This window comes from Zeus faber, assembly GCF_960531495.2.
Source record: "Zeus faber genome assembly, chromosome: 2".
NCBI classification, from domain to species: domain Eukaryota; kingdom Metazoa; phylum Chordata; class Actinopteri; order Zeiformes; family Zeidae; genus Zeus; species Zeus faber.
This window is the reverse complement of record NC_137189.1, coordinates 15,142,283-15,165,035: the sequence shown is the minus strand read 5'-3', so window position 1 is coordinate 15,165,035 and position 22,753 is coordinate 15,142,283. Positions and strand designations below refer to the sequence as shown.

Below are 22,753 nucleotides of genomic sequence, written 5' to 3'. Positions count from 1 at the left end.
ACAAATACTTTTTACGAGCCTCTAGAGGGGGGAGACGGAGGGTTACTAAAGTGCAAGTTAAAAATAGAACAAAGGAGAAAAAGGAATGGAAAAAATTAAAACCGACCAACAAACAGAAACCGCTTCAAACAAGAGCTATGACATTTTGAGTGATTCTCAAATGACGCAAACAACTCAAACGATTTAGAGTTGATGAGGCCGAGTGTAGACTTCCATCTTCTCGAGTCACATATGAATTTAATAACACCAACCGTCTCCAAATAATCTCTTTAACCTTCTATCCGTCTCCCTCTCTGTCTTCTGAGGAAGAAAGGAAGGGGGAGAGCTAGAAAACCCTCGATATGGAGACAAACTATTGATCCGCAGAGGCTAATAAAGCCCTTAGGGACTCCCACATAAAACAAGGCAACACACATAAAAACACTGCCGACACACTCTGCTAACTGCTGTTCTACTTTTGTTTTAGAAAAGTAATTCAGTTCTGTTGTTGTTAGTTTCAGGGCATTTTCACACCTACATATTCCATTGGTCCATGCATCTTTTTCCTTTTGGCCTTGTTCGCTTCACATTTCAACAATTAAAGGAGTGCCACTCGAGGTTCTGTTGGTTTTGTGCCTTACTTTTGTGAACGCCTCTACGTGACCTCAACAGAAGCTTTAATTACACTACGCCAGCTTCAACAGACTGGAATAGATGACGCAGCTGTAAGTGACGCAATCACCGGTCAATCACCGCCAGGCACCCTTCCACTATAAAACGGCTGCGCCCTCATTCAGAAACCTCTTCCTCGCTTCTCCGGAAGAACCGAGCTCTCGCAGTCTGTTTTACCAGAGTTTAGCTGAACAGTCCATAGACTGGAGCTTAACACTCAGTCATCAGGCGCTTCAACTATGTTAGGACTGACTGGCGAAGGGCAGCACTCCAGCTCACTGCAGCAATACAGTAGCCTGAGCTGCAAGCTTAGACCAACTGCTACACCTGCTAGCGGTGGAGTAGCACAATAAGCATCCCCTATCACCAAACAGAGTTGCAATACTCGTCCTTTGATAAACCTCAGGATAGTAATATCTTGTTTTAAAATAGGATGATTGTGGCAGTTTGGCCTGCCACACGCCACCCGAGGGGCTTAATTAGGGACCTCCGCCACAGAGACACAGACAATGGAGTAGAAGACACACAGGTTTGTTGTAGAGAGTTCGCTAGGTGGAACAAGGAGGAGGTTTCTCTTTAGACCAATCAACGAGCAACAGGTATGCTGCCACACTGATCCTGGGCCCAATCACCTAGACCCAGGACAGGTGTGGCTGCTCAGACAAAAACATTCTCACACCACAAGGATAAATAAAACTGATACAGTAACAATATCACCAGGGCTCCCGGTACCATTTTTTGACCAAAAATCTGTCAAGTGCAACTAACTTTTTGTTTTAAAATGTTATTTTATGACACAACTTTAAATGTTGAAGAACCTACTCAATAGTTTTAGGATCACTAAATACTTTGTCACCAAAGTACGCTTGTTTTAGTCTCGTCTGGGGCGTATAGTGTGGGTGTGGTGATCAATTTGCATCTTTGGTTTTTCTGACTGTTGTTCCAGAGTTTCGGGTGAAACCCCTCCCATAAACAAACCACTGGCAGTCGTTTTAATGCTATGGACGCTTTAGTTGTGACCGCTATAGAGAAACTTGCATCTGCAGTAGAACCATGGACAATGGAGGATTTATGGACTGGTTCATCATGGATTCTATGCATGGTTGCAATAACGCTGATTCTGAATCTGAAAATGGCGAAGACAACGACAACATTTCTCGACCTCGATCTGGATTTCAACGACAGTTTGTGTTATGACAGAGACAAGGAGGACGATGACCATTCCACAGTGGCTATGGGCATTGAAAGGATTTTAAGATCAGTTCATGCTGTAACAGTGGACTCCAATTGCGCAAAATAAATGGACAAGATAATAAACTTTGATTTAGAGTGCAAGCAGAGACGAAAAGAGAACGCAGAACACCATGCTGCCTCATGCAGCCAAAGACTGTCTCCAGAATTCCTCGACAAGACCAGACTGAACACAGCGTCATTGTCAGCGGGCAACAGAGACATGCTTGTTTTGGGAACTACACTAAAATCTATAAATGATTCAGAAATGTCTCAATCCACAAAGAAAGTGTCTACAAAACAGAAGATTCACAGAACAAGATACGCGATTCACAATACTATCGTCTGCCGCAACACTTCCTGCTTTATACTCTGGCGAGTTTGATATCTACGAAAGCTATGTCTTGTGTATGTTGGGGGACTGTGTGATCATATCTAGTTATGTGTAGTTTAGCCCCCGAAATGAGACTGTGCTTTGTTTGAACGAAGGGAACCGAGTCTCACCGGCTGATGAGCCGAGTTTTACAGTTTTATGTTGCGTTGTTTGTTCAAGTTGGTGTCTCCTGCTGCCGGCAAATGATTCCCCATCCATGCAAGAGATAGCCTATGCTCCTCCCTCACCGGTAGGCACCCTGGCTGTAAAGTAGCACACCCACTGTCACGTCAGGTTCACAAAGCAAAGACACACACCCACTGGTCTGACTGTGAGGTTTTATTTCAATAAGGTATTCTACTATTATTATTTGTGTGTGGAAAATATAATAAATATAAACATAATAATTATACCTGTTCTGCACAAAAATAACTAACTATAGTAAAGTGGTACCTCAATTTACGACTAATTCGTTCTATAAGAACGGTCGTATGTTAAAACAGTTGTATGTCTAAGTAATGTTTCCCATATGAATTATGAAATCATGAAGGGTGAAAATAAACAAAATACACAGCACAAACACAGTAAATATGAAAAAAATATTGATAATCCACGAACTACGTGCACACACGATGTAGGTCGCCCGCTGACTGACTGCTGACTGGCCGCCGATGCGGCAACTGCAAATTTCCACGGTCGTATCTTGGAGCAGTTGGTCGTAAGTCGATACAAATTTTCGCGACTAGCGCTAGTCGTATCTTGGATTAGTCGTAAGTAGATGCAGTTGTAAGTCGAGGTACCACTGTACTTGTATTTTTCTTTAAGGCAAAATGTTTTACAAATATTATATATATAAATAAATATTAACAAAAATAAATACATGGGGACATACATACTTGGGGAGAGTAACATATTTTCACATGTTATTTTTTATATTTTACAGACTTGTTTGTTTGTTTTGCCTGTTTTAGTGACTCATTTAATCGTATTCTATACTTTTCTATTCAAATCATATATGTGACCCACCGCATCGAAACCCGCTATCTCGCGCATTTCTAAAATCGCTAGGAGCAGCCAAATAAGTTGAAGATAGGAAGGAAAATTAGATTTTTCCAGATTTGTGTTCCTTTGTGTTTTTTTTTTAAATCTCTCAACGTATTTTCAAAACAGAGTTTGATTTATAAATAGTAGAAAAATGTTAAACCGTCAATTTAATTATTCCCGTTAGATTACATGGGGAAACACAGTTCACTTATCGAGACGCTGAATAGCGCTGAACCATGCCGATCGATCGCTTCCTTTAAAGCAACTGTCCAGGTGAAGATCGTTCCTCCAAATTCCATGGGATGTGAAGTCACAATGTGAAACTGTTTTGATAGAGTTCAACCTTTAAATCGTACTACTTTTACACAGAGACATTATTGTGGAGGGGGCGTGTACCAGCGTGTACCATCGAAGAAGAAATGCCTTGCAACGTCACTTCCGTAAACAAGACGAGGCTCTTTTGGTTTCACTTGTCTGTGAAAACAGTCTTCTCCATGTTGTTTTGGATTAAGAGAAGAGGGTGGAGGAAGAACTAAATCATATTGCGGACCTTAATCTGACCAGTGCGATAGATCCAAGTCAGTGTGAGCAGCGCGTACTCGACTTAATTTTCCGTGATGATGGTGAGAACGACAGCGCTGCTGAATCTGATATTATCCTGGACTTGGAGAACATTTCAAACAGTGGATTTCAACCTGAATGTGACGATGAAAAGGAATATATTCAACAACCACCAGAGGAGAACGACGATACGCCCGTTGTTCTTACAATGGAAGAAGTTGATGACGTGATGAAGTCTGTTGAGGTTGGTGATTCGCAGATTATGAACAAGTAATAATGCACATGATTCTCAAGTTTAGCTGCAAATGCAGCCAGGGGTGAAAAGAAAATTAAAAGAGGCCCCAAACAGGCTCTCAGAGTGTAACTGGGGTAGGGTTGGGGTTAGCCAACATAATAACTCCAAGAACTTAGATATAGACTTAGAATTTAGATATTTGGCATACGCACATTTATATATTAAATGACACACCAAGGCTGATTTTCGGAGACTCATTATTGATAGACATTTTGTTGTGTTGTCCGCACTTTTAAAATCCGAAAAAATTCCACTTTTATAAAACATGTTTATTCTTACTGTTAAATATAGGCTTTTCTAAAAACAAAAGATGTTGTGTGTCGATGAGGCTGTTCAACATTCCCTCAAAACACAAGAACAAAGCAGAGATTGCCCCATACAGCAGGATGTCAAGTATGTCAAGCCATGTGACAACTAGCTAGGCTCTGTTGGTCCTTCAACCGCTTGCATTCTGGGAGCTGGCTGAATGAACCAAGTGTGGGGGAGACTTTGAAGGTGATTATCTCAGAAACACGGTTTGCCACAGCCTTGTCATTAACAAGTCATAGCTTTAAAAATATTTGCTTGATTTTCTCAAGTGACACCTTGTTTGGAAGCTCTGATTCTTCACTTTCAAATGATGCAAAATAAACAGTCAAAAGCCACCAAATGTACCTTAAGTATGCGGTGGGTCGTATTTTTTTATTTTTATAAATGACAAAGCATTAATATCTATGTCTGTCATTAACCGCATAACAATTGTGCTGGTATTTAGGATTAGGCAAGATCCTGGCCTACTATGTCTATTGGCTTTAAAACGTAATATACATTTTGGCTTAACACATTAGGCTTCAAAGCCTATAAGATATAAACATTTTCAAATTATATAGCACTTACGTTTGCGATTAAAGTTTATTTTAATTTACATTTAGCAATTTAAACATGTCAGCCCTGCAAGTTTGTTTTCTGAGGGCTAGCTGACCCACTGACAGAAGATCGCAAGTAGTCTAGTGGGGGAATGGTGGGAGGTGGAGTTAACCAGCTATTTCTCCTGCCCATTACCTGCCTCTGAGAATTGTGAAAAATTTCAGGATCTTTGAGGGGGATTTTATCTGATCCATGATTTTAGGTGTACCAACATTCAAATAAGCATATCTTCGTCAAATATTTTCAGATTTCAATGTATGACATAATTTGAAAGCTTACGATCTTGCACTTTCATAATCTGTAAAAAACTGAAAAATGACCTTGCCCTACTTGGGACCAAATACTAGACTCATATTTTATTGGTCGCACTGGTGCGCCTGGAATTTAGCAGGTCTGACTAAAAAAAAAAAGTTTTTTTTTTACAAACACCAACTGGGTGTGCAGAGATTTGGCTTTGAACAAATATTATAAACATAGCCTATTTTCTGTAGATTACTTTGCCAGCGTCAAGCAGGATTTTTATTGTATTTTATGTTTTTATAAACCTGTGCTGTCAGCGGGCTTGGCATACAACACAGGGTATTTGTATGCCATTGGATCCAAGACAGAGTTAATCTGCAAGTGGAGTTCAAATTCTCAACCTGCAATGCCACTCTTTATAAATCATCAAGGACTGCTTACATTAACTTTGTCCTTTAGACGACCTTTGGGATGACAAGAGCACAGCTTTTTTATTATACATGACAACCACCAATCCCCCTCTTTGGAAAACAATCCAACCATCTTTTGATCTATAAACAACTAATCATCATTACTACTCCAAGACTGGGAGGGAGAATCACCACGGGTGAGACAAATAAATACAGAAACAAAAAACAACATGTAAGCAAGGATGATGTAATCGGGAGGGTGTTCTAGGCAGATGCTGATAGTATGTGTGTGCCTGTGCCAGTGAGTCCACCTGTGTGTGTGTGTGTGTGAGAGATGTGTCCACCGGTGAATGCACAGGACTTGACCCAATTAGTTCTGGTGTATGAGATCAGTGTATGGTGGCGAGTGAGAAGGGAGAGGCGGAGCAACAAGCATCCCCTTTCTTGGACTTGGACATAGAGGAAACGCGGCACTTACAGGCTGGACGTACCATGGCCCGCTGTACAGGCAGAGGCTGTCAGGTCCTACTACGACAGGAAGAAGCTACCCAAGATGAGGAAGACTGGAAAGTAGCTTTTGCCGGTCTTTGTCTGCTGGACGAGCTTGCAACATGGCGTGGAAAGCCGTTCAGGGACAAACACCCAATCTTGGGAGGATCTTTACTGCAGAGGGTCCCAACCAGCATGCCTTGGACCGTGCCGGGCCGCGGGGCATTTCCCACTGGGCTGTGAGAAGGTGGGTGGGGATAAAATGCACTGAGGCAACGATAGCTCCTTTCATGGAGATGGGCGTGTGTGGCCATGCACATAGACGACTGGCTCGTTGCTGCGTCATTGCATCAGAATTTGCATGCTCATACAAAAAGGCTGACAGAACATTTATCAAGTCTGGGTTTCAGAATAAATGCAGAAAAAATGTGCTAATTCTGACTCAGACAATCTCTTTCATGGGGCTTTCAAAAGACCATATGAGAGCACATCTGTCAGCAGAGAGAGTGGAGATGTTCAGAGCTCGCCTGGCGCGTTTCCGCAGAGGCAATTGGGTATCTTTCAGACTGTGAAGGTTACAAGGACTGATGGCCTTCAGCCTTTTTTACATTACATTACATTACATTTAGCAGACGCTTTTATCCAAAGCGACTTACAATTGTTCAATCACCGACGGACGCAGCCATCAGGAGCAATTAGGGGTTAAGTGTCTTGCTCAAGGACACTACAGCATGCTAGCAGGAGGAGCCTGGGATCGAACCAGCAACCTTTAGATCACTAGACCACCAGCTCTACCGCCTGAGAGCTGGTGCTACCGCCTGAGCTACCATCCCCATGGTAGTCGTTCCCCTGGGCTGGCTTTACATGAAGGGGATTAAACACTGGGTGGCCTTGCAAGGCCTTGCCCCTTATCGCTAGGGCAACCGCAGTTTCCACATCACAGCCGTTTTTTGCCATTGAACTGCTGCAGTGTAGGAGGCCCTGGATTTTTACACAGGGAGTGCCAACAAGTGTTACCTTAACCAGGAAGGTTATCAAAACAGATGCATCTCTGTTGGGTTGGGGGTGGGAAACCAATGAAGTGGAAGCGGCCAACCAGGTGTGGGAATGCTATGGTTGACTGGCTGTGGATCTCTTTGCAAACACAGACAGCGTAGACTGCCCCCTGTTTTTCTCTCTTCACAACCAGAGTGGGACAGTGGAAATAGATGCGCTGGCAGAGAAGTGGTAACAAGGTCTCCTTGACACATTTCCCCTGCTCGCTCTAATCTCTACCACTCTGGCATGGGTGAGGGAAGTGTCTGTCAATGATACTAATAGCCCGACATTGGCCCGGAAAACCCCGGACCGCGGAGATCATGCAGTGGCTGTACAGTACAGTGTGCCTGCAGTTGTGAGCTGTTGACTAAGGCACGGGGACCACGTACAGACCTGGGCTGGCTCTATGGGCCTGGCATGTGAGTGGTTCAATTTAGACACGATTGGTCTTCCAAGGAATATTATTGATACAATTCAGAGTTGTAGGGCTGCATCTACAAGGTCTCAATATGAGCATAACTGGCATGTGTTTGAGGACTGGTGCACCAGGGCCAATGAACTTTCCTTTCAATGCCCAATAACAGTGATTGTCTTTTTTTCATGACTTAAAAAAAGGAAAAGCGTTTTCCACCATTAAAGTATATTTGGCCGCTGTGTCAGCCTGCTATGTAGGTTTTGGAGGGAAGACCCTCTTGTGTGTCACTTACTGAAGGAAGCGCACCGTAAATTACCTACATGAAGGGCAGTGGCCCCATCCTGGGACTTGCCTACTGTGCTTGAGGTGCTCTAAACTCCTCCTTTTAAGCCACTGGAACAAGCAGAAATTAAAAACGGTGTCCCTAAAAAAAGCGCTGTTGCTCGCTCTGGTTTCTACTAAGAGTTGGTGAACTCCGCACCCTGCGTGCCTGGAGTTTGCCCAGGTCGGTAGGAAAGTGTGTTTGCAGCCTCACCCGGCTTTTGTCCCGAAGGTGATTGGTTCATGGTTACCGAATGAATTTACACAATTCTCTCCCCCACCTTTTTCCTTGCAAGAAGAAGAGAGGTTACACAGTCTGTGTCCAGTCTGTGGTTGGCAGGTGTATATGGACAGATTAGCGGATTTCAGGAAAAGTGAGCAGCCGTTTGTGTCATGGGCAAAATCTCACATGGGAAAGCCTGTGTCAAAGCAACGTCTTTCTACTTGGATAGTGGGGGCTATTGGCTTGGCTTATACCAGTAAAGGATTTCAGCCTCCTGAGGGATGACATGTGCATTCTACCAGAGGTGTAGCAATTTCATGGGCCCTTTTCAGGTGGGTCTCTATTAGTAATATATGTGACCCACCGCAGACTTTAGGTACATTTGGTGGCTTTTGAGTCTTTTTTTTGCATCATTTGGAAGTGAAGAATCAGAGCTTCAAAACAAGGTGTCACTTCTATAAATCAAGCAAATAATTTTAAAGCTATGACTTGTTAATGACAAGGGTGTGGCCAATTGTGATTCTGAGTTTATCACCTTCAAAGTTTTCCCCCACACCTGGCTTCATTCAGCCAGCTCCCAGAATGCAAATGGTTGGAGGACCAACACAGCCACATGGCCAATTGACACCCTGCTGAATGGGGACTCCACACTCTGCTGAATGGGACAATCTCTGCATTGTTCGTGTTTTGAGGGAATGTTGAACAGCGTCATCGACACACAACATCTTTTGTTTTTAAAAACGCTTTTAGAATATACAGTAAGAATATACATGTGTGGTGGATGAGATGGTTGAGCAGCCACACCTGATGCTCATTGGTTGGGCTAATGAGCGTCAAGTTTTAAAACCCCATCCACACACTCAGTCAAGATGGGAGCCCTGTGTCATGACATCTGCTCCTGGCTAATTCCACCTAGCCTCATCTCTACAATAAACTGGTGTAATCAACCCCCTGTTGTCTGTGTCCCTGTGCCGGAGGTCCCTGAGCACGCCACTTTGGTGGCGTGTGGTGGCGAAACTGCAACAGTGGTGCCCAATGTGGGGCTCCGGCAAGGAAGGGACACAGAAGGGCCGTCCGAAGACGCCCTGGAGCCACCAGCGGTCTAAGCTTCTCCGCCCAGCAGGCATTGCTGGGACCATCCAGCAGCCCAGCAACCAGGCCAACCCTCCAAGCAGCCCTCGCAGCAGCCAAGTCCAGCCATGCCGTCACCAGCAGTGCAGCAGCCCGAAGCCCCATGCTCCAGAAGGGAGGAGGGGGCAGTCTGTCGGCGCCATGGTGGAAGGAGGCGGGTTGACCGTGCTGCCCCGGAGAACTCAGGTCCTCTGGGAGGGGACCTGTTCATTTTTTAATAACGCTGGTATAAGTTTCAGCGTCGCAGTCGTTCTCAGCGTCGTGGTCCAAGAACTGACTATCATCGTGGAAAATGAAGTCCAGTATGCGCTGCTTGCACTGACTTGGATCTATCAAACTGGCAGATTAAGGTCCGCGATAAGATTATGATCTTCCGCCATCCGCTTCTCGTAATCCAAAAAACACAGTGACAAAAGTTTTCACAGACAAGTGAAACCGGATCCTCGGCTTGTTTACGGAAGTGACATCAGCATCTCTTCGTCAATGGTATACGTTGGTACACGCCCCCACCATAATGATGTCTCTCTGTGTGTGTAAAAGTAGTACGATTTAAAGGTTGAACTGTAAAGTCACAATGTGAAACCGTTTTCACAATGTGACTTCACATCACATGGAATATGGAGGAATGATCTTCACCTGGGAGGTCTCTTTAACAATCGATCGGAACTATCGATCGGCGTTGTTAACGTCTCGATAAGTGAACCATGATTCCCCACGTAATGTAACGTAAATATTTAACTCCACGGTTTAACGTTTTCCTACTATTTTTAAATCAAACTCTGTTTTGAAAATACGTCAAGGTTAAAAAAACCCACAAAGGAACACGAATCTGGAAAAATCAAATTTTCCTTCAAAAATGCGATTGGCTCTTGGCGATTTAAGAAATGCGCAAGACAGTGGGGTTTTGCTGCGGTGGAGCAACAGTCAGCTGGGCTTCACCCCTCACTTTTGCTCGGTTTTATAGCCTAGATGTTAGCTAATCCTCAGTAGCACATTCTGTGCTGAGTGCAGACTGCGTAAGTGTCATTCAGGAACATAGTCCCAGTGTGTGTGAGGAATGTATACGGGATAACATGTATGTTGCAGTCTGCGAGAGAAGCTTATTTTTTTGCAATCCGGGAGTCAATATATCCCCATATTGAGACAAAACGAATGCTATGAAATAGAACAAATAGGTTATTTATATAACCCGCGTCTCTGAGTAGCATGAGTGAGTGTCTCACTGGACCAGCCTCCTTGGCGGAAGACATTGTTTCGTTTTATGAATGAGGCTTGACACAGGGCTTAGTCGTTTTATAGGGGCAGGGTGCTACTGACATGAACAACAGTTTTACGAGTTCACGTGAATGCAGCATCACTTCCGACATGAATTACAATTTTCTGAGTCCCCATGTATGCAGCACCTCTTCCTGCTTTAGAGCGCTTTCAACCGGAGAGCTGTGTCCGCATCTTCTAACGTAATACCAGAGATGGTATTCTCTCGGACGGATAAAAAAAAAAAAAAAAAAAAAAAATAATGTTAAAAACCCCTTCTGATCCTGTTGATTCACACAAGTCACCCAAATTGACGTGAAAAAAGCGACATTCGCCGAAGAGCGAGTTGTTTGCATTCCAGAACTTCCTAATCCAAAGAATTTTTAAGACCTCTCAAAATCGTATTTAGGACATTTTAACGCCTGAAATTCTGATTATTGGATTTTAGACATTTTAAGGACCCGGGGGAAACCCTGTCTGAAGTTGTGTATATACACCGATCAGCCACAACATTAAAAGCACCTGCCTAATATTGTGCCACCAAAACAGCTCTGACTCATTGAGGCATTGAATGAACAAGATGTTTGAAGGTGTCCTCTGGTATCTGGCACCAAGACATTAGCAGCAGATCCTTTAAGTCCTGTAAGTTGCGAGGTGGGGCCCCCATGGATCGGGCTTGTTGTTCCAGCACATCCCACAGATGCTTGATCGCATTGAGATCTGGGGAATATGGAGGCCAAGTCAACATCTTAAACTCTTCCACTCTGTCATATTTCTATGACAGCCCTGATTTAATCCCCAATCAAGGTGCATCCATGGTTCACTTGTAAGATTTCATTGCATTATCCAAAATTAACAGCCTACATTTCCTATAATTGGTCCCGATAACACATTCAGTGTGGACAAGAACTGCATTCGCACCCGCCGCAGGGGGTTGCACACCTGTCCAAAATGGTCAAAACTTTAGGAAAGGGTCTGTTGGTGGCCACTAAAAGAGGTAGGTGTGAAGGCACACTAAGTATCCATCATGTCCACTTTAATACACAATACCACTGGCTTTTGTTTCAATAAATTGTTTGAGATGAGGAAATCACCATTGCATGCTTCTGCTTAAATGCCCTACTTTCGTGATATAATATCACTGTAGCGTGAACTTTTTACATTTTCCATAAATTTCACCCGAAAGCCAAATATCCCAAACTTTTTGTGAGTAGTGTATCTCTCCATTTGCACCTTCCTTCCTTCTGTCCTTTCACAAGACACTTTGTAAACCTTTCTTTGTCTAATTTCAACCTGGTTTTTCTTTCTTCAGTGGGGTGGAGGTAGTGGGAAGGGTGGACGGGGCTAGTGCCGATCCACTACAGTTTCCCTGTTTTAAGTCCTATCATCTCAGTCCCATTGACTTTGAGATACCTTCCGACCATTCACTCCTAGTGGGACATGTGGGGTTCAATCCCACATTGCAAAGGGCACAAAAAACTTTTGAGAATTGACATTGGCATTAATACACTCTGACAACAATGGCCACGTTTCTGACCTTTTTCTCTCTGGTGTTTTATTGGCTTTTGTGCTTCAGTTATACGACAATACATGATTGGGACGGGCCATCAAAAGGCTTCGACCTGTTCCTCAGCCGCCACTGTTCCTCCTGCATTTCTTTCTCTCCCTCTCCCTGTCTTGTCTTTAACCTCTGTTGCTTTTCTCCACGTTGACACGTTGGGTCAACTGACTTGACAAAAACAGCAAAACCTAGAACTTCTATCTGAGAAAAATATTGAGCTGGAAGAGTGTTGCATAATAGTGGAATGTGTGCAAGCTCATTTGTTCTGTACTAGACCCCCGGCACAGACTTAACCTAATTAGCTGTTAAATGTTATCCCTGCTACATACCTTGTTTATACACAATTCCTCCCCACCATATACAATATACAGTATATACACGAGGAAGGACACACACAGGTCTTTGAGATAATACAATTTGGATACCAGAATCCAGGCTAATATAAGTAATAACGACTGAGCCTCTGCGTGCAAGCGTGCGTGTGTGTGTGTGTGTGTGTGTGTGTGTGTGTGTGTGTGTGTGTGTGTGTGTGTGTGTGCGCGCGTGCGTGCTCATACTGTGGCGGTCACAATCTAATGGGTGAAATTGAATTGCAGCGCCTGGAGTTCAAGTCACTCAGGCTTATGAGTTGCCATCACAAACAAACACGGAGCGTGCGATCAGAGGCAATATGAGATAGCGAACTAAAACACCCGAATCTTTGAAACTCATTAACAACCAGCAAACATAATGATGCACTCTGCACTTTGATACACACAGACACTCATGTACATACGCCTAACAGCTCCAAACACTAGCACAAACACATACTCTCTTTTCCCACTTCACACATTTAAAGCATTAACACAAACATATGCACAGCGACATCCATCAAACAGCAGGACATTAATGAGAATGCTGGGCTCCCGGTGTGTCGCAGCTATGATAATTTGAACAGCAGGATAGCAGTTTATATCGGTTGCCATAACGCCGTTGGCTTTCCGCAGTCGAGCCATTTGATAGTCCCAAAAGAAGGGTTCTCAACACACACTGTTACACTTACTACATCAGCAGTGTGTGTACTAGAAACACCTCCATTCACCAAATGGTTCTGCCTCCAATGGACCAAAGACAAATCTTGTCTGGGATACCTCATAGAAAACATGACCAAAAACTCACAACCACAGAAAATATTGCTATCTGCGTAATAACCTGTGCAATATATTGTAATAACATTGCAATAAGCTAGACTAACCCATCAGCTATTAGTCGTGTCCAAACAGTTTTATATATATTAATATTACTGATCATGTACAGAAATATCCAACTATTTTTATATATGTATACTCATTCAATACCTAGCCTTTGTATAGCTTCTTTTGTAATTGATCTTTATCTGATGCATAAAGCACATTTTGAATTCTATATATGTTGTATATGTTTTTTTAGACTGTTAGGCATTATTTATGCTACTCCTCTGTCTGCACTACAATGCACCAGCAAATCCCTTGTATATGAAAATGTACTTGAACCGATAAAAAGATTCTGATATATATCTTAGTATGCGTGTGTGTGTGCGCGCACTTACAGCAGAGTGCTTTCTGGAGTCTACGGATCTTCATGGCCGTCCGGTATGCAGAGAATCTCACGTTGTTCAAGTCAGCTAACAGGAGACAGAGAGAGAGATAAAATACAGATAGATGGCAAGAAACACAACTACAGACATAAATGGCCATTAAAAAGTGAATTATAAAACCCAATTCATGGGAGTATAACAGGACTCCCATGAAAAAGTAAAGTAAAACAGGACAAACATCATTAAGTGATAGAACTGATTGAAATGGCCAAGCGATAAAATAGATAGAAAATTCCTCATCCACTTATAATGGTATTGTGTAATTAAGTTATCCTTGTACACTAAGACTTTTGTAGTCTAAATGAACATGACCTAAAATATCCTGTGATTTGATGATGGTTCAATTTGAAATGATCGTACAGTCTAATGGGTGCAGTGGGCTAAAGATGGGTTCTTTAAGATTAAATTTGACAGTAATAATAAATTCTTCCATACTGCCAACCCAAGGTATAAATCAATGAAAGTGCACCCCCTATGTGCACTGTATGTAAGAGTTTTTTTGCTCAGTTGCCTACCTCAAGCCAACCCTCCGAAGGTTTGACAACTTATTACTGATCCAGTTGCTTATTAGGGAACAGTGACACTGAACCCCCACCGTCCCACTTGACCTGCCCCCCACTATCCTTCCCAGTGGGACGCAGCAATATGTTATTTGAGTTGAGTTGACGTGCGGGGGGGGGTTATTTCAAAGCCAACAAGTCTTTGAACATTGGCTGTGATAACAGTGAGTAGTGTGTATGTGTGCATGCGCCATACCTAGAGACTGGTAGAGCTCTGTCATCTTGGGATGGTCCCAGCAGGTGGTCTGTGTCTGGTGGCTGGAAAAAGGACACAAAACACAGAAAGAGCTGTCAGGGTTCGATCATACACTAATACACACCATCAAAGCTAGTTTGTAGGTGTAAACACTGGCAAAAACTGCACTGGCAGTTAAATGTGCACGTAGACACACACAAGGCCACAGAATTTTGGCGCCATCATCGAGCATTTTGGGTTCCGTCCGTACTATCCTGTGGTCTTCCAAATACACGACTCAAAAAAAGTTAGGGATATTCGGCTTTCGGGTGAAATTTCAGGATGAACCTAAAATGCACTATAACCTTTACAGGTGAACATGATTTGCCCTTCTCTAAACTTTTGAATGCACATGTCCAACTATTCAATGTTTCAGTACTTTCTGCACAACTTGTTCTCTAACAAGGAGCTGAACGGCAAAATTCACAACAGGTGTTGATTCATGAATCGACCAATAAATTTCCTGGTTCAATAAGAATTGTTATTTAAACAGTCCTCTTCATCATGCTGTTCACATTTTGACATCATGAGACCAAGACGACACCTAACAACTGATCAACAGTACCTCGCCATTGTGAGGCTTCAAACAGGATGTTCTCAGAGGGAAGTGGCCACTGAGCTTAGAGTGTCACAGAGTGTCATCAGCAGGTTGCAACAGAGATACAGAGAGACTGGAAGAGTCACAGAATGGCATAGAAGTGGACGTCCTTTGGCCACATCCCACACCAATGAGCGCTTCATTGTGAACAGTGCCCTGCGGAAGCGGATGATGAATGCCACTCAACTCCAGGCACATTTAAGGGAGGTGAGAGGCACCCAAGTGTCACGTCAGACCATTCAAAACCATTTACATCAGCGTGGTCTGCGTGCTAGATGACCTGCAAGGAAACCTGACCACACCACCACGCACAGGCATCATCGTCTTGCACGGGCCAGGGAGCATTGAGGCTGGACGAGGGACCAGTGGCCTCAGTGCTGTTCTCTGATGAAAGTCGATTCACATTGAGCAGAAATGATGGCCGCCAACGATGTTGGACATGTCAAGGAGAGCGCTATGCATCAGCCACTGTTGTCACCAGACGAGCCTTTGGTGGTGGTGGTGTTACAGTGTGGGCAGGTGTGTCTAGTCCATACAGAACTGCCACTGTACCATACACTTTGTGAATGGTACAGTGACAAGCCCATACTACCTGAATAACATCATTCATCCAGTCATTGTGCCCCTGCATGAACAACACAGGCCTCATTTCATCTTCATGGACGACAATGCTCCAGCTCATCAAGGTCGCATCATTAGGGAATGGCTGGTGGAGACTGGGGTACCTCAAATGGAGTGGCCTGCACTTTCTCCAGACCTGAATCCCATAGAAAACCTATGGGATCAGCTGAGTCGCCGTGTAGAGGCTCGTAACTCTGTACCCCAGAACCTCAATGATTTGAGGGCCGCCCTTCAAGAAGAGTGGGGTCCATGCCTCAGCAGACAATAAGTCGACTTGTGAACAGCATGAGACGTCGTTGTCAAGCTGTAATTGATGCTCAAGGGCACATGACAAGTTACTGAGACATTGACATTTTTTGTTGTGGTAAACCCACCGCTGTTGTTGGCTTTTGTTTCAATAAATTGTTTGAGATGAGGAAATCCCCATTGCATGCTTCTACTTAAATGCCCTACTTTCGTAATATAATATCAGTGTAGCGTGAACTTTTTACATTTTCCAAAAATTTCACCCGAAAGCCAAATATCCCTAACTTTTTGTGAATAGTGTATGTAATGCCAATATTAAATGACGGTAGCGGGTCATTGTCTGTTTGTCCTCATACTAGACCCACCTTGTTCTGTGGATACAGTCAACAATCTCTAAACTATTTTGAATACAACTTGAGATGACGCATGTATCAGTGAGCCAAGCTGCCATGCCATAAGCACCCTCTCAAAGAAATGACTTAATCGGCAAGGCAATGCTGAAAATGCCAGTTTAGGAATGAGAGCATTTGTCTTGAGATCCCTTGGTATTCAAATATCACTTGGCTATTTTCATGTCTCAACTTTTTCTACCTTTCAGACAGAAGACCCCATAAAAAGCTACTGAGAACAAAAAGGGCGGATCAAACCCAATTCTGGACTTTTACGGGGAGTAGTTGTCCGCCCTGTTTGAGCTTTCTAGCAGGAGGTGCAGTGGGAATGAACACTGTCTGCAGTCTTAGTCTGTTCCTAGATCACAACACACTTTGTGAGATTCTTTCTTTTCTTAAGTTAACACGGTGCCGACGGTGAGCGCAGGTGGATGGAGGTAACCCCACTTCCTCTGACCGCAGATGTTCATCACTATTCATTGGCCACAGAGGCGGGTGACCCAGCAGGCCGCACCTGTCCATGCATCGCTAATGGCGAGGTGAGGCCTGGGTCACATTTGGCCGGGCAACAGAGCAAGAGACCGATGGCCTTCATTTTATTTTTAATGAGTCCTAAACAGCAGGCATTTGCGATGACGACTAAATTTTTGTGAATGGAAGATGCAAGTGTGGAGGGACAAAGTAATTCACAGACTGACTGCATTACTTGTGGAGGGGGTCAATGAATCATGACAAAACTCCTGCCAACACCTGTCGGAGTAAACAAATGTTGTATAAAGGTATGTAGACTTTGAGACAGGAAACTGTGTTCTGCTCACCAAAACGCACAAACACAGGAAGGGTTTCAATCATATCTAACAATTAAATTAGATTAGGAAGCTCTGGGTTTTATCCAAGTCTTCCCAGTGGCATGAGGACAACAAAGGCATTTGTTCTTCTGAATGCAGTGGCTTTGTTCAAATAGTCTTCTCTGTCAACGTTGGGCCCCAGCACCCAAATGGGTCCTTCAAGAGGTTCCCAAGCAAAATAATGAATAGATAAACTTCACCATTATTTCATTTACAAGAGGTTAGCACCATTAGAGAATAATGACTGCCTTGATCATGGTTCCACTGTTATCTCCTAATTATAGTGTAGACAGGTCTAGAAGTTTGGACAAAATTATGTCCAACAATAAAAACCTTCTCAGATTAGGATCCTATCAACTGGACCTTCTCAATGGCCAAATGCTTACCAAATTGAGGGCCCTCTACATGAAAAAGGTACAGTAGAGATCTGCTGCTGCTTAGATGACAGTACACAGGAGCAAAGACTTTCTTGCAGAAAGGAAAGCATCCGAGAATGGGAGTCTTCGCTGCTGCGATTACACTGTGTACACGAGTGTATTAATGACATAATCAGACACACGTGCCTCCTACACCATATACTTTTACAGTATTTTTGTAGTATATTTATAGTCATTTCTTCTGAGATGGCATAAGAGGGGAGCTCTGAGGGACATTTGTGACAGAGGAGGTAATCTTTTTTTATGTTCATCTTTTAGCAGGGGGTTACATGACATTTTAATATGTTGGCGGGGAGGGGATTGGTTGACATTTTCTCTACATAAAGAGACGTCTCGGAGCAAACTTCGAGAAATTAAATGTAAAACTGCTCGACAGATGCCACGGCAGGGCGAATAAAAGAGTGGAATTCATGTAGCCAATGGAATTCTAGCTGGGAAATAGAAGGCTTTAATGAGACTTATTTTCTATGAGTTTTCTGTCTCTGAGCAGGGACTCTGCAGCTGTAACTATTTGATAAAAAATAAAATCCTCCTTGTGCCCTTTGTGGATGACAAAGGGCACAACAATGACCCTGTTGTGCACAAAAACAATGCTTTTATTCTGTGTCGGTGCTTCCTTCAATATGGAGATCAAAGAAAGGTTAAACGTCTTTCTTTTTTGGCCAATTTGTACCACTTTGTAGGGACTCCTCTTTGACAAATGATGGAAATAGTTGACAAACATTGAAAGAGTTGCATACAACCACTGATGTTGTTGCCATTAGTAACAATGACCGTTCATTGGCCTGCTACAGTATACTGTATGATGGCAGGCAAGCCAAATATTAGTTTGTAAATTGTGTTAGCTTTACCAATTCAGTCCACTTTGTTTTTCAGTTAGCTTTCCAGAGATATGCTTTATACTGGAAACCTTGCCAGTGCAAATGGGTTAACAATATAACATCGCTAGTAATTTCAAATTATGAAAGCCATGAATGTTAAACCTCTGAAAAGCCAAAGTCCTCCATAAACTAAAACCATGCACTTATAATTCTGTTGGGTTTCTTGCAGACCAGTGTTAAGGAGTGAACACATAAATACAACTGTATTTATATATCAAGTGAGACAGAACTAGCCAAGTATCTGAGTATGTCAGAGCGAGAGGGTGGAGGGCATGGGGGGGGCATCACCCCACCGGTGATGGCTTTCTGCCAGGTTGATGAAGCAGCACCTGTGACAAGTGCCTGTATTCTCCACTCAACATCCTCCAAATGTCTGTTTTTGACAGTCTCTCTGTCTCCCCCGTCTTGTCTTTTTTATTTTTTACACCCAGAAATGACAAAAAAAATAGTAAGTATTCCATACTTAATCAAACATTTCACAAACAACGTAATAGAGTTGGGGGACGCATGAATACGAAGATACTTAGACAGAGTCAGTCAAATCTTTCACATAATATATAACGTACATACACACTGATAGCAGGAAGCTATTAAAATGACTGCTTGATGATTTGGTTATTTATATTTTTTTAATTTTGCAACTTTAATTAGCAGCATTAACCCCATAAGATGAGAAAGGTGCGGTATAATCTTTATCTATTTATTATTTATTTATTCATTATAATCTAATTATAGGATTAGGTTAAGAAAATAGGAAAAAAGTTAAATACATCAATGTATCCCTGATTCAATTTCTGAATCGATTTGAAACTTGTAATACCGATACGTTTCCAGCTCAATTTAATTACCACCAAGACACAAATTAATTACATTTCTGCATTACATTTTTGCATATTTCTGTATATGAATTTGTCCTGTGAAATCTTTTTGTAATCATGAAACGTTGCGAGAAATTCTCAGGATCAATATCATGTCAATTTAAATCTATATAGAATTTTATTGTGAGTCATCTCGGCAATATGGAATTGAAATGTGAGATCCTGCCCAACACCCAGCCCTATACAAATGGGTTTAGAACCACGCAATCCAGAGATCTGGGTAAGATCCAGGGGATTTACACAAAGAGGAGGAATCTTCTCTAAGGACTTGCCGCTTTAATGACGAAGCCACCCTGAGGAAGGACAACGTGCTTCAGGCAGGCACCTGGGATTCACAATCATAAAGGGAAAAAGCCATACCATAATGAGCATATATAGGGTCTCTATGATCGTGTTTATAAAGTTTTGTACTTGCTAATTTGTCATTGTGCAGCTGTGTTGTTTATTTGGTGGAAGGTTTAGTGTCTGGCCACATCTGCTGCTGTTGTTGACTCCAAAGTTCTAAGCCTGTCCTATGAGTTTCCTCCTGCTTTCATCTCTGATCCCCTCCAGTGTCGAGCTACAGGCCAAAACACATTGCAGGTGCCCTGTCTTTGCCTTCTCTCCGTCTTTGTTCCTGTCTCCAAATCCTGTCTTCTACCATCCCCGTTTCCAAACATATCTCCTCTTTCTGTTTGGCTGTCTACTCCACTGTCACAATCTTACCTAATGCCTTTCGCTACATACTCTCTTTTTACACACTATACACGGAAGCCAATCCTCAAAAATAGGGGAAAAGGGTGGCCGGCCAGGATAAGTGTCATTATTTTCCAACCTTTTTTCAACCATGTCACATTATACGGCACACAACTATTTGAAGAAGGAGAAGACAATCCTGAATGATTCGAACAAACGATTAATTTGTAACAAATACATCTTTTAAATGACTCAGGAGTCACTCCAACTGAATCAAATGAACAAAGAGTTCCAACAAAGAGCAGAAAATTGAACAAATCCTTTTACTGAGTGACTCGTCAGGAACCAGACCTCAAATTTTATGAACCTTTCATCACTACCAAGAGTTCTCACTTTCAGTGTGAGACTTGTTGGAATTCTGTCTGAAACTGATGAATTAGATAAATTTATAAAGCCTTTGCAACACATGAGCAAAGTTCTATTATTTATGTATGCCACAGCACAGTGTTTGAAAAATGCTGAGCTCCATAACCAAATGTTAACATTTACTATCCAGCAAATATGAAGGTTTCCCCATTCTACGCTGCACCAGAATGGAATTGCTGTCGAGGTCACTGTGGCTAAAGTTGTTCTAAAGATCACTAGCTGAGGAGCCGAGGTTGCTGGTGGAATATAGAGCCGTATTATCTGTTTCAAATAGGAGGCTGTGATGCTGGACTGAATGAGCAATTTGAGGACGAGGCACCTTGAATTTGAATTTTAACCCCGGTGAAATGAGCAATCCCGCTCAGGAGCCCCCCAAAAAAATGGGGCTTGACGGAATACACCATGGCTGATGTATGCTACGAGTCACTGGAGTTGAGGGTCGCAAGCAAAACTATGGTGACTAATGCACAAGAAAGTGAAGATGTCGTATGTACTATTTGCTAAGGATTTGTTTTTCCTTAAAAGCTGAACTGATGTATTACAAAGTTCAGTTTTTATTTGAGTTCACTGTCTGTTTTAAGAAACTTCCTAAAAATAGTGATGTATAAATAAAATACCTCAAAGCACTTACGATTAGGGAGCAGTTTTGCAATCGACTAGTGCTGGGGATTGGTATTCAATACCTTTTTATCTACCAAAATAACCCGATATCAAGTAGTATTGAAACGGTCAAGCGATCAAGTCAAACGATAGCTCCATTCAATCATTTTTATACCCAGATCTAAAAAAACAAGATCATTTGTATGGTTTTGCTTGCAGCCAATCACCGCAAACGTATTTCGTTTTAATACGACGTGTGGCCCACTACTGCAGCAGCTACAACAGTCTAGCTGTCTAGTTGTATCAGTTAAAGCAGGGGTGCCCACACTTTTTTGGCTTGAGAGCTACTTTTAAAATGACCAGGTCAAAATTATCTACCTCCATTAAAATATGCTAAATATATTTATTTATATATATACTGAGTATACCATATATATACACACAATATATGTTGGTTAACTTGCATCACTGCATGAACCCTTACGGCACAATACAACTAAATACATTTATGGTCACTACCTTACTCTGATGACTTGCACTGAATGCAGTCGGCCAGGGCTGCATAGTCTAGATAGTAGCTGCTGGTAGCCAGCCGCAAGCAGGCTTCCAAATGATCATCAGTCATGGTGGAACGGTATGTGGACTGAATAATCTTCATGTGGGAAAAGGCTGACTCGCATAAATAAGTAGAGCCGAATAATGCAGTCAAGGAGGTAGCACATTTGAGTGAGTAAGTTCCAAAATTGTCCATCAGCTGAATGTCAGCCTGTAGTGTCAACATCTCATCCTCCACTGCAGACCAGTTCAGGTGAAACAGTGTTGCAATTTTTTATGTGAGTGAATCAACCTCAACATCTTCTCTAAATGGGTAGCACATAAATGTAGCGATTGGCTCGAGTAAAGCAAAGTCTTGAAACAGTTTGTCAAGGTCTGACAGACAATTTTCAATCTGCTCTGCGTCACGCGCACTGTCAAGTTGCGTACACGCCTTCCCTTGGGTCTCCAGCTCTGATGCAAAGCTTTGAAAGTTCCCCAAATCATGGCACTGTACCTTTGAGGACAGAAGTTGCATTTTTTGTTTGAAAGCATAAACTGAACTGATCCTGTTGACCACAGTTTTGTCTTTTCCTTGCAGCTCTAAATTAAGCTCATTCAACATGTTGGTCAGATTTGAATCTTGAACATGAGATCGGTTAAAAAAAAATAAAAAATTTGAATGGCGTGTGATCTACCCGCACTACCTTTGCAATCTACCGGTCGTTTCGATTGACGTATTGGGCATCCCTGAGTTAAAGGATACATTCACAATTTTTCAAGTCTGTCTTAAAACAACAGTCAAGTGCCCAACAGTGAAAGAGGTTTTCTTCGCTGTCACCCGTTCTCCTGTACTGGCTATTTGTTTAAAAGTACTTCATTGCAAAATAGTCTGTGGCAAACATTGTTGAACCACTGAGATGCCAATAGTAGCAGACAGGGCCGACTCCTGACAACTGAGGCAGAACAAGAAGCTCACTGGCGGGAAGACTTCAAAGATGTATTGAATAGACCATCACCCACAACAGAAGCTGATATCCAGTATGCACACAACGATCTGGTCTTTAG

At 42.6% G+C, this 22,753-nt stretch overlaps 1 protein-coding gene across 6 annotated transcripts in view; it reads right to left on the bottom strand.

Annotated features, from left to right (window-relative positions):
• utrn (utrophin) overlaps positions 1-22,753 on the bottom strand; it is a gene marked incomplete at its 3' end in the record, with an annotated part of 307,813 nt that overhangs the window by 43,095 nt on the left and 241,965 nt on the right. For all 6 annotated transcript variants that reach the window (XM_080024447.1, XM_080024442.1, XM_080024445.1 and 3 more), the window contains 2 exons: positions 14,514-14,575; positions 13,710-13,784 (listed from right to left, as the gene is read on the bottom strand). In XM_080024447.1, coding sequence (XP_079880573.1) covers positions 13,710-13,784; positions 14,514-14,575 — 137 coding nt within the window. The remainder of the gene's footprint in view (positions 1-13,709; positions 13,785-14,513; positions 14,576-22,753) is intronic.